Source organism: Agrilus planipennis, unplaced genomic scaffold (genome assembly GCF_000699045.2).
Source record: "Agrilus planipennis isolate EAB-ADULT unplaced genomic scaffold, Apla_2.0 scaffold115, whole genome shotgun sequence".
NCBI classification, from domain to species: Eukaryota; Metazoa; Arthropoda; class Insecta; order Coleoptera; family Buprestidae; genus Agrilus; species Agrilus planipennis.
In genome coordinates, this window is record NW_020441010.1 from 665216 (window position 1) to 678895 (window position 13680).

At 34.4% G+C, this 13680-nt stretch overlaps 1 protein-coding gene across 1 annotated transcript in view; it reads right to left on the bottom strand.

Moving 5' to 3' along the window:
* LOC108735137 (probable nuclear hormone receptor HR38) overlaps positions 1-9757 on the bottom strand; it is a 57140-nt gene extending 47383 nt beyond the window's left edge. The window contains exon 1 of the mRNA XM_018466971.1: positions 9693-9757. Coding sequence (XP_018322473.1) covers positions 9693-9757 — 65 coding nt within the window. The remainder of the gene's footprint in view (positions 1-9692) is intronic.
* Positions 9758-13680: the final 3923 nt, after the last annotated feature.

Genomic DNA, 13680 nt, shown 5'->3' on the forward strand with positions numbered 1-13680 from the left:
CTATTCTGTAAAATTCTGTTTAGGATCTTTTTAATCAATACGTAGAACACATTTTTTTTTCCAACCGCGCAGTTTTTATATTAATTATTATTTTTATGTCAATAATTGAAAAAAATAAATATTAAATATTAATGATGAGATGATAATGACAATTAAAACGAGGCTACTGTTATTTTTTTCCAATTTAATTTGTTTTTTCACGGTTTCATCATGCCTAATATTATTTGTAATAAATTAATGATTAAGGTGTGATTCTCTCGGGCGCCGAAAATGTTTTTTTATTTCAGGCAGGGACTAATTAATGAGGAATCGGGGTTAGTATCGTGCGACTGCGAAATATTTTATTATACGATTATGTCCTGCAGCGTTGGAATTACTGATAATCATTGGTGAAGAAGTCGCTTTCAGAAATCAGCGGGCAATATACTTACTTATAAACCTCTGCCTCCAAATTCAGGAGTGGAATAATTTATTCGTTTCATGTACTTGTCCTGTAATAAATTCGCCGGCCGTTTTCGAATTAATTTAGTTATAATTTACTTCGCATGCTTTCACAAAGTGGTCATAAAATTTTAATACATACATACATGCATATCTGTATCTACCCACTTTTCCGCATTAAAACCTATATTTAAGATCGTCTATTTATTTATATCTATGTCAAAAATGAAGCAGTTGCTGAACAGGTCCGTATTGAAACCATTTAATTGTTATTTTTTAAAAGCCTAATACTGCTACTAAGTACATATTTTAATTTTAATGTCTAGTTCTTTTAAGCATTTATTACTTCTCGGTTTAATTGAATTTCCATGTTGAACTTGAAGAAGATACAAAGTTTTTCCATAACATATGTACCTAATTTTCCGCATTAAAATGTATATTTATGATCGTTTATTTATTTATATCTATATTAAAAATGAAGCAGTTGCTGTACAGGACTGTACTGAAATCAAAGAGTATTTCGTGCTCCATTTAGTTTTTTATTTTCAAGGCCTAATGCTTTTACTAACTACATATTTTAATTATAATTTCTAATTCTTCTGTTGTAAGTATTTATTATTTGTTGGTTTAATTGAATTTGGATGTTGTACTTGAAAAAGATTCAAAGTTTTGTTTAACATATCTACCCAATTTATTTAATTATATCTATGTCAAAAATGAAGCAGTTGCTTAACAGGACCGTACTGAAACCAAAGAGTATTTCGTGCTCCATTTAATTTTTTATTTTCAAGGCCTAATGCTTCTACTAACTACATATTTTAATTATAATGTCTAGTTCTGTTGTAAGCATTTATTACGTACGGGTTTAATTGAATTTCGATGTTGAATTTGAAGAAGATTTAAATTTTTTGCATAACATAATCATTGATGGGTAGATAGAGACGCTTTCGCAGTTTAATTTGCATGTTGTGTATCAAATTTCAATGCCGGCTATGGTCATGACAGGTTGTATAATTCAATCATTTCGCTATCTTTCTGCGCTAAATATAGTGTAATTTTGTACAGCGGTCTATTGAGTAATAAATTAACATTTTAAGTAGAAACAATCTAAACATGCAAGGAACATATAGCGTTAAACAACAATAAAAACTATCTACAGTTTAAGAAATCTATTAATTTCTAATCTATCCTTTTGTGACATTCAATCATACGATTGAGTGAATCTAAATGAAACAATTTAAACTAAGCACTGCCACTTACATAAGTAAACCCTGAATCTTTTTAATAATTTAATTTTAACTATTTACTACTCACCCTTGGCAGATCTTGAAATTTTGATCCTTAAAAAGGATTATAAAATTTTGCAATCAAGATATTTGTAGTAAACTTTAAATTAAGGTTAATTTTTCTAATTAACAGTAATAATAATTGTTAAATAATTACTATTTTAAGAAACACCGTTTCGCGCACTTTTTATCAAAAATTATATTGATAATGTAAAGGAGTTGACAGAGAGAATGATAAGGCGTTAAAAAGGAACCGCTTTTATATAAGGGGTAAACTAGTAAAAGGGGTGGAGCTTGTGTTAGCAAGTGTATGATTTAACAAAGTCCCTTGGGTGGCAGAATCACTGATATTTGAAGCCCCTGTAATAATCAAGCCGGGTATCAACACAGAGTTATGGCCCGTGACGAGGCTTCCGTACTCACTTAATTAACTAGGTCTTTATGGTATGTTTAGGAAAACATATTGTAACGTTTTTTCACGCTGATGCCGTGTAATAAAATTGAAATTTGAACGTCCTCTATTCAAAGAACAATCTTTTGTTATCCGCAAGAATAAATGATAACAAATGGCATTAACGATATGTTGGTTTCTCTTCATCTTTTGTTTTATCAGTTGTTATAAAACCAGGATTATATTTAAAACAGTCCTAAGTAGGTAGACAAAAGTCGGGAAATTCTTTTTTGTTGTCAAGGATTAGCACTAATCTTCTCAAAAACTATAGTTGATAACATTAATACTTTTTCTTAAAAAAAACTGCCCAACGCAATTGATTTATATTACCTTATGAACTTTAATTTATTAAAATTTTTGAGTAATCTAATTAGGTCAAAATAATAATAACACAGTCCCATAAAAACAAAATTCGACCTGGGGGTCTGACTATGTATACTGTATATTTTTGGGGTTGCCAAATCCAAATCGGAAATCAATTTAACCCTAGTACGTCAGGGTTTGTATACAGCAAAAAACATTTTAATATCCACTAATCCATTGACCGTGATAATCCCAAATAATTTTAAACCTATTTAAAACCCAGATGTATAACTTCATAAATCTATAATCCCCTAACCCTAAAATCTTATGACTCCATAACCATACATCCCCGTAATAAAAATACTGAAACAGTATTTTAATCTGTCGATATGAAAGGATAAGGATATTTTATTTTTATTTTGTGAAATCTACCCCACGAATAGTTTCGCGGAGAGAGATTGCGCGATTCTCTTTCGCAAATTGGTAAAGGCTTTCGCAGCCATTTGGTGAATCGTGATTCGGATCTAAAGGCCGTCGTCAGTTGCAGTTGCTTCCTAACGTTTCGCTAGCAGGAGTGGCAAGCTTCTTCAGAGGTTCTTCCATCTCTGGTGTAGCTCAGATTAAGCGATTACAAATCAAAGCAAATGCAATACGTACAAAGTATATTGTAGACGCGATCTGCTGACAATTTGTCGAAATGGCAATTTTTGGATTATCTGTTGGTACTAACTGGTTAGCATCTGAAGCCTAATAAAACTACTTCTTTTGGACGTATCCACCAGGGGTCACACGTGGCGCGTGACGCTGTGACACGTGACGTTACATTTTTCGGTTTTATACCCTAGTAAACTTCCATCCTACCGTCTATAAAGAAGTTTCACTTCAAAAAAAGAATTTTATATTTGAATTAGTTCTGAAAACTATTCAGCGACTTTACTTTTTCATATAATAGGAATAGTATAGATCACAGTTTTATTTGACGAGTCGGGAAGCATTTTGTGTTTGTGAGAGGCAACTCTGATTTATACGACTGCAGTTTGTTTTTCAAACTTCTAAATTCACAACGAGGTGGATGCTTCAATTTGCACTTTCTATTCATTATGTAACTTTGTAATATAAGCGATTACTAAAAGAGCAAAAAGGTGTCGTGTGTCAACCTATAAACAGTTACTAAAATTTATGTATAACACGTTCGTGTTTCGGACGGTTTCCTGGACAATATTTTTCTTTTTTTCTACAATTACTGAGACGTTTAGCATAATACTAAACATCAAACAGAAATTTTTAATCAACTAATTTATGGATATGATATTGATCAATATTAATAACGAATAGCAAATTTATGTAAAGTGTCGCCTAATTTATGTTGGATATGTGTGAAGCGCCCACGAGCAGTTACGTCTCAAAGATGATACTCGTTATAATAATGAGTCGGTGTCCATTCCACATGGGAGAATTATTAATACATATATACGTGTATGGTACCTGTAACTTACCGATATCACTTTTATGTATTTCCAAAAGATTTACGATCGCCTGTTCTTATTAATTTGTTTTCGAAATTTGCAGCTTCACAATAAATTCTTAAACACAAAAAATTTGCCACGTTTACAACTTATTCATACAGCACATAGGCATGAAACCAAAGTTCTTAAAACGACTATTGTACCTTAATGATTAATTATTGTGATTGTTTACTAAGTAAAAGCTCTTTATTCGCGAATACAGAAACCGTGGATATGGAATGGTAATTAGTATGGAATCATAGGGGATACTTTCTAAGGTTCCAAAATAAAATCAATATGTATTAAAACATGTTTATCGGTTCTAGATATCATGAGTTTAATATCTGGAACAGAGGTTTGAAATTTTTGTAGTAATATAGATAAAACTTTGTTCTAAAGCTTGTCATAGGCCATTTTTTAATTTTTTAATTTCTATTGAAAATACGTGCCCTACAAGAAGCATCAACTTTAAGCACTTGCAAAAACTTTTAATGACCATATTATTGAAAACTAAAAATGTACCGAATTAGTGTGAACCTTTGTCTGTTACCATACAAAAAATCAAGTATTTATCTCGCAGCGTTAAATCACAATGTTTAGAATAGAAACCCATGTTTTCGGAAAAATTCACACTAGGAACGAGTGGTCTATTGCGGTCTATTGCGGTCAATACCCTTAATAAATGACACCAAATCCTTTTCCGTTTACCGATTGCAACCGCGAATAATAAAATTTTTAACCGCGAATACAGGAACTGGGTTGCAATTTTTTCACCCACGAATAAGGAAACCGTGAATAAGGAACTTTTACTGTACTTTAAAACACAGTACTGGCCAACAACGTGCTAATTTCAGTTTTTGAGACTGCAAGCTCCCTTCTCCTAGCACAAGAACTGATTGGGCATCAAAAAAACTCTTTTTTTTCTCCAAACGGACAGACAAATGAGGGGGGGGGGCAGTTTGGTCAACTAAACCGAGTATTCTGTTGGCCATTACATCCAGCTCTTAGTTATAGTAAGAACATTGTAATTGAATAACTCACCCTAACTCGGCTAGAATGGAAACTAAAGCATTGTGGTTTGCATTAAATACTTTCAAAATAGAAAATAAGTTTAATAACAATCCAAATGCACATAGCAATCCATATCCAGAAAGACAATCAAAATAGATATTTTGCAATTAATTTGTGTAAATATAATTGGCTAATTGACTTATTGCTTCACAGTCACAGCTAAATTATCCTGCAAAAGTTTACATATGATATGCAATAGCTATGGAATGATTAAGCTGCGGTAATTTGAGCTTTCAGGTGTGTCTATAAAATAAAAAAGAAACAACCAGTTAAAAGCATTTGGAAAATGTGAAATAAAACAACTACGATAGTGCCTCGTAATTTAATAGCTAAAAGTACGAAATTTATTCCGATTGTAATCTTTATTTACTCTGAAACCGTTTCCTCGGCAACGCATGCTGCATGCCGCAGGGGATTACGTTGGATTCATATTATTTATTGACAAATAAATTTTAATATTAGCACGCAATGTAAGCAATAGTCAGTTGTAATGCCTTAACAGAAGATACAGCGTTCATTTCTATCTCGTTTTATGAGTTAACTTATAATATGAGTAATCGTAAGCTAACCCTCTGGTACAATTAAAAATAAATTTTTGTGTTTCGAATTTCTTTAATGTCTCCTTTGATTTTAATAAATGACAGAATTTACTACAAACGTATTTATAAGTAGTGTATGAATAAAAATATGAACAATTATCCAAAAACTTTTTAATGAAGTAAAAAGGGTGGTATTTATTAAAATAATTTTCATTGCATCCGTTAATCATTACAAAACTAAAGGATAATGAAACTGGTATCCAATGTATTACAAAAAGCATCCTTGAGGGTGAATGGGGGAGGGTTATAGATTTCTGCATCATATAAAATTAATCATCATCGTCATAAGGTTGTCAGTCCTAAGACTAGTTGGACACGCACCTCCACTCTTTCCTATCCTGAGCTAATCTTCGCATTTCCCTTAAGCTAGAGCAAAGCTAGGTCTACCTCTNTTACGAGTAAAATAAGATAATTTATTTCGCATTAAGTTGTAGAATTTTTGAAGACGCTTTCTCTTAATACTGGCGTGTTACATAAGAAAAAGCAACTGTCCGCCTGTGCTGCTTAGGCTGGACAGTTTTAATTAAAATGTCTTAAAAACTTCAGTCAGGTTAATTATTATTATTATTTATTACTATCATAAAAGAAACCAGCCAGTACCTGTAGCAAGAAAAGATTCGAACACACCTTAACATAAACGAAAAATTGCTTGAAGCCCTCGTTTGTAAATTAAATAAGGTATTTTTTAAATTAATTATTAATTCTCGTTGCACAACTAATTTATGTGTCAATTTATTTCATATTTACTTTTATGATAATCTCGATGGTTCCGGTGTAGATTTTACTCATTTAACGTTGCCAACGTCTCCCATCATCATCATACGTATTAGAAATCAAAGTTTTCATTGTTATATCGGGTTTAATTATGTCATGTAATTTGCATAATTGCCGTTATTATTTAGGTTGCATGTCACCAGGTGTAGGAGTAACATGGAAACTGCCTATCTGATTAAAAAACAAACAATTTCATCTTGTCTTTCACTGAACCAAAAAAAAAGTCGTAGGACGCGTAATAAAAGACCCGAGTAAATGGTCAGTAAAGTGATAGGTCATTGTTTAGCTGACCTAATTTTCTTTAACAAAATGTTATCATTTAATAAAGGCTATTAATTCGAGTACCTAGTAACATTATTATAATATAAATGTAAGTTTTATTCATAGGTGCCTTAAAATCACTGACAAATTGCATACCTGGTCTATGTTTATATGAGCTAAACTAAAAATTCATCATCATCATATGGTCGTCAGCCCTAAGACTGGTTGGACACTCACCTCAACTCTTTCCTATCTTGAGCTAATCTTCGCATTTCCCTAAAAACTAGAATAACCCACATCCTGATTAGACCTTCATGCCTGAGAAGGTGTCCTACCAACCTATCTCGCCTATTTTTTATTTACTTCCCTAGAATCCTCTGTTGTCATATTATTTCTAATACCTCTTTATCCACGGTATCCTCATCATTCGCCGGTAACACCACATTCTAAAATTCAGTTTTTAGTGTTTAAAAAATATAGAGAAAAATACAACGTGTAATTATACAACATGCTGCTGAAGTGAAACTTCTTCAAACACACAAACATACCAGGATAGGGGTTAAGGAATTGGTTTAATGGTATTATTTGTACACTATGAATTTAAATTTTACACTATACATGCCGGAGTTGCCTGTAACGAACGTTACATTGAAGCGCGCTCACGGCTCAAGCGATCCCCACTACGAACTAGACTACGTGGCCGAGTAGAGGGGGGACATCCGTTTCATGATTTCGTTACATAGCAACTCGCATGAAACGAACTCACGCTACCGTGCGTAAGTAAGTTTCACTTCAAAAATAATTTCCTGAAATGTTTCTGATTTTGAAAAATATTAAAAACACACATGTTAAAAAAAAATGATTAAAACGCTACTGAGAACGAAGAAGTTAAAACCTTGAATCGGCTAAACTGTATGTCGTTGAATAATTGGTCCACATCTATCGATAATTTTAAAAAGATCTGAAGATACAAATTATCTCAAGAAGGAATTGTATTGATACTGTTTCTTAGATTACCCTATATATTATTTTCTAATGGTAGCTTGCTCGATGATTTTAGAGCCGTTAAAACGTATTTCGTTGCAAGTGCTGCATTTGGTAGGTACCTATACAAACGTATCAAGAAGAAATAAATAAAACGGGACGAAAATAGTTTAGTCTATTTTCTCCGCGATTAAATGCAAGAAGTGGTCGAAACAGGTACGTGTATTTAATCTGATTAACGTAGATTTAAGTATGTAAATTTTGGTCTAATTTCGATTCGTAAACGAATTACTTGCATGTATATGGGTGTAGCAATTCGCCGAATAACGAGCACCTGAGACAGATTCTAACACTCCGAGTTACGCATAGATTCTAGAACATGTCTACTTTTTAATTTCTAATTGAAATCGTGCTTCTTGTGTTCAAAAACACAGGTGTAAAAGTACTTGCAAGAATCGTGTTCATTGTATGCGTATTACACTACGACATGCACATATTACGATGTCTATTTTAATTCCTTTTTTTTCGTTTCTATTTGATTTGGGAATACAGACAGGATTTTCCAAAGCTGCCGACTAGTAGCTCACATCTGTCCATTTAAATTAGTATGAAAAGCCTTTGACTTTAGGGTGAATTATATAAAATTTATAGATCTAGTTAAATTACTGTTCGCAAATAGTTAAGAATGTGGGCTGTTCTAGTTTTAGGGAAATGCGAAGTGTTTAGCTCTGGATAGGAAAGAGTGGAGGTACGTGTCCAACCAGTCTTAGGACTGACGACCTTATGATGATGATGATGTCTCTAACTAGCTTTNCATCATAAGGTCGTCAGTCCTAAGACTGGTTGGACACGCACCTCCACTCTGTCCTATCCTGAGCTAATCTTCGCATTTCCCTAAAGCTAGAGCAAAGCTAGGTCTACCTCTACCCCTGCTAACTTCCGTTTCTGCCTCTAATATATCTTTGACTAGACCTTCATGCCTGTCCTACTAACCTATCTCGCCTATTTCTTATTGACTTCCATAGAGTCCTCTGTTCTCTTACTCTTTCTAATATCTCTTCATTTGTAACCTTCTCTATCCACGGTATCCTCTTCATTCACCTGTAAAACCACATTTCGATCGCTTCTACCCTTTTCTTTTCAGCCGCGCCCCCTGTCCATGTTTTGCACCCGTACAACGCCGTGCTCCAAATGTACTCCTTTAACAATCTTTTTCGATAAATTAACCGTTTGCGAGCATAGAAGTGACTTCTTTTTATTGAAGGCGACTTAATCCTGCGCTGTCCTCTGCTTTATATCTCTACTAGTCCTTCCGTCCTGACTTATCTGACTTCCTATATTCGCTTTTTCCCTACTTTTTCTTCCCTTGAAAACCGGCATTTTAATTTTACTTTTATTTATTTTCACAGTAAGGTTTTGTCAATACCGCTTCCATTTTATTTAAAGCTATCTCTAACTCCTCCTTGCTAGATGCTAATACTGCTACATCATCTGCAAATCTAAGCATACTAATCTTTTGCCCCTGTATATCTATCCCTACAGTTGTACTGTCTGTAACGATGTCAATCGCGTCTTCGATAATTATTAGAACTCTTTAATTAAATGTATTTATTTTTTTGAAGTTATTGCTACTATCTTATTTCTAAAATTTATCATAAAAAAATTGTTTTGGTTGACGATGGAATCCATTAGAAACAAATCAAGAAATATAAGAAGTCCAGCAGCATCTTTTCCCACGCCGACACAGTTTATGTGCATCATCGTTCTTCTCTTGCGAGGTAAAAGCAAATGTGTAAATGCGGCGCGTGATTTGCAATCAAATAATTTCATTAAGAAAACACGAGAAGTTTCGTTTGACTTGATTTAATACAAATGATCGGTGCGAAGGAATACATTTCAGTTCGCACGGACTCATTGTCAGTAATAAATTCAATCGGTTAAAGGTTCTTCACGAGCGTCACTTTGTTCTCTTCTTCTTTTTTTATGTACCTTAATGTACAGTACGCATATAAAGTACTTCGTGGTGTTGCTCTCGGCTTTGACGCGGACGTATGGAAATTGCGAGCACATTGGCAACGTCATTTCTCTTATCATTAGTCAAGGAAGCTTAACAGTGACAGAACACGTACATATTTATGTGCCCAGGTGGATGTATCTTATGTAACATACTTTATTATTAAACGTGCTCTCTTCACTGCAGTATATAGGTAATTTCCCATGCACCAAAAGAAAAAGGAAACTGCAAGAAAATACCCATAATTACAGTCACAGAGGGGACTAAATATTTCCATAAATAATACGTACAAAATGCGGTATGTTTTCAATTAATTTACAACCAAACATGTTCGGGTAATTGATGAACGAAACCATTAGGTTAAAATAGGTCATTTGCAGATGTTTTAATGAGAAAGTTTGAGGTTATGCGAAAAATATTGATCTGGCCAGGAGAACTATGAATATAGGAGCAAAAACTCAACACGAAGCGAATGGATAAGGCTTTGAAAAGCATTATGAATAAAAAAGATAGAAAACGCATCAGTCGCTGCGCTGTGACATTTAGTTTGAGATTGTAACACAAAAATTCCTTGTGTGCGCACTACTTTACCGCGCAACGACTTGCTAATCACAAATTGCGGACGCTTTTAATCATATATTAGACGTTCTGTGTACCCAGGTAGGTACTAAATCTAGTTTTTTAGCGTCTGATACTACGTCAATTGCACATCAGTAAAAATTACTATAGATTCCAAATGCACACCTGAATTTTTGCTGTTGACCGCAGCGCGTTAATACTCTCCGTCGGCCACACAGAATCCTCAACTCATTTAACTGATTTTATTTTTTGTTTCATTCAAGAAGCCCACCTTTAACGTCTGTATCAAGCTCTTAGTATCTTTTTCGACCGGTACTAAATATCGTTTTAAAAACATTGTGTATCAAACTCTTAGTGTCGATCGTTTTAAAAACATTGTGTCTTTGAAAATTGAATGTCGCGAATCTATCTGTGTCAGTAAGCACCATGTGCTTGAAATAATAAAACGTTTTCTATTGACATAAACCGATTTGTATGTTATCTGTTCCTTAATTAATTATTACTGACTCCTATTGCTCTAATCGTCGTCTAACGTGAGATTCGAAGAACTGCTGCTTAATGCGAATCCATCGCGATTGCTGATCCATTCCGTTTGATTGTATGTTACGTAGAGTGAGTAGAAAAAAAAGAAAGTAAACAAGTCTTTTGGAGCAACGCGTGAAAAGCTGCTCTGCACCGGTTCAAAGATCATGAGAACTTAAAGAAAAGAAGGAGAAAGCGCCTGACCAAGAGCGATTTGCATACTGAAAGACGAAGATGATGATGACGGTACCACCACTTGATCGGCATACCGACGTAATTTGTACCTTTATGTGAGAATGTATGTGTGTCGGTATGTATGTGCGGTGTATAGTAGATACCTTTTGTTCCTCCGGTGTTCGAAATGACTTCTTCGTGAAGAAAAAATCATCCATAGACGATTGTTTCTGCCGTGCTTTCTAATCGTTCCCCAATGAACGATCGACGATCGGTATTTTAAAAAGCGAAAGTAAAACTTCCACAGAGGGTTCGGCAATATTGCTGTTTGTGTTAATTGAAAATTGAGGACACAATAAATCATTTTACAACACTTAGCACCCATAATATGCAACAACTAAATTTGAATTGCCGTTATTATATAGTACGACGTCGTACTCCCAATGCAGAAATTATCTTTCTAATTACACGAGCATGTTTTGATTTTTTATTGTGTTCGGTTTGGTATTGTTGTTCTAACATCGATTGGTAAATGTTTAAGGAAGAAGTAAACTAATACTAAGTGTGTACCTACGTATTATGTAGGCTAGACGCCGATTTTGTAATGCTAATATTACTTAATTACTAATGAAAGTATCTACATGTAAAAGTAACGAAAACATGAACAGGTAACCCTAAATATTACATACATTAGCAACAACACGTAAATAAGTTTCAGTTTTTTAAGAATATCCTAAGTGTTTCAAAATTGTGCTTGTACAGGATGTTTTAGGATAAGGATCACGTGGAAGCAGGAAAATAAACAATATACAGGTTTAACTGCCGCCGTTGTTCTGTACATACTGTGCAAAAATACCGTCTCCCATTTTTATAGTCCGGCGCTCAGTCATCTATCAGCAGAAGTTTCCGCGGATACTAAAATTCTGCTGCTTGAATCAAATCAATTGAAAAATTATGTATTTTGTAATGACTTCGATATCGATTACGTCATACGCCGCTGTCGATTGTCGAATTTCTGGCGAATTCAAATCGATACTAAAGCTATTATAATAAACCAAATCGTCTGTCTCGCAATTTACATCACCTCTGTGGTAAATGTAACTAGCCTCGATATCGCCAGATGGTATTATGGTGTCATTACGACGATGTTTAAAATTTTCGTTTTCGGTATGGTAAGCAAGCTGATTTCAGAAATATGATTAAATGTTTTTTACCTTTCCTGTTTTAAGCTGTAAGTAAAGATTTTAATAGAAACACTTTTTTAACACTCGTGACTCAAACACTACATAAAATTTCCGCGGCTGGTAGTTTCGATGTATTGCTCAAAAACGTAAAGGCTCTTGTAATATAAAAATTTTAACTGAGCTTTCACTTTCGCAAAAATAGAGCTTAACCACAACTGAGTGAACAGGGCTAAAATCACCGCGTGTCGTTAAGAACTATTTGTTAGTACATATTCATAAAATGAAGAATTCTCATAGATTTACATCATCATCGTCGTCAGTCCTGGTTGGACACGCACCTCCATTCCTTCCTATCCTGATCTAATCTTCGCATTTCCCTAAAACTAGAACAACCCACATCCTTAACTATTTGCGAACAGTTAAACAATTTAGGTCTACCTCTACTCCTCTAAACTCCTGTTTCCGCCTCTAATATGTCTCTGACTAGACCTTCATGCCTGAGAAGGTGTCCTACTAACCTATCCCTATTCTTATTGACTTCCAGAGTCCTCTGTTCTCCTATTCTTTCTAACTTCTCTATCCACGACATCCTCATCATTCGTTGGTAACACAACATTTCGAACGCTTTTAACCTTTTTTTTTCCGTCACCACCACTGTCCATGTTCACACCCGTACAGCGCCGCGCTCCAAACATCTTTAACAATCTTTTTCGAATTTCTAAATTAATCGTTCGCGAGTACAGAAGTGACTTCTTTTTGTTGAAGGCGACTCGACCCTGCATTATCCTCTGCTTTTTATCCCTACTACTCCTCCGTACTGGCTTCACATAGGTTTTAACAGAATATATTTTTTTTAATTGGGTAATAGATGTTGATCCATATTAGTGAAGTCGCGACCGAGTTAGGATCAAACAAAGCGTATAATTATAATAATAATTACAGATTACACTTATATAATGCATATTCGGTTTGCAAATCTTCCAGAGTCGGAAGGAGGTGTTACTCTGGAGATAATGCATCTGTATCGGTAGGTACGTTTTATTGAGTGGAACCTGTTCGTTGTTCGTTGTTCGTTGCTGGTGTTGTTATTGTTGTTGCGCTTCACCAAGCAGATCCGTTACAAAATATTACCTCGTCGATTTGGATCTCGAAATATTCAATTGTTAATGCGTTGCTCTGGGTTGCGATTTGCTAAATTGATCCGATTATTATTAATAGCCGCGAGAATGGAGGCGGTACTTTCTTCGAAACGAGCAATTTTTGCTGAAGCAGACAATGCAACGAAAGGCGCTCTATAAGGAAGCTGGTGTAGTAACCAGGGGCGAAACGTAAAACTGTATTAATGCAAAATAATAAAAGAGAAGTAACCTGATCTAAAAGAATTTGTGATGAAAGCGGCTTTAGTCTTTACATCTAAAGAGGACGAATTAAATAAACAATTTGCAATAGCTTACGAAATGTTTTTTACCAACAATTTTAAGGTTTTGGAATTCAGAATTAAGAGTGGAATCCTTGCAGGACCACATGGTCCT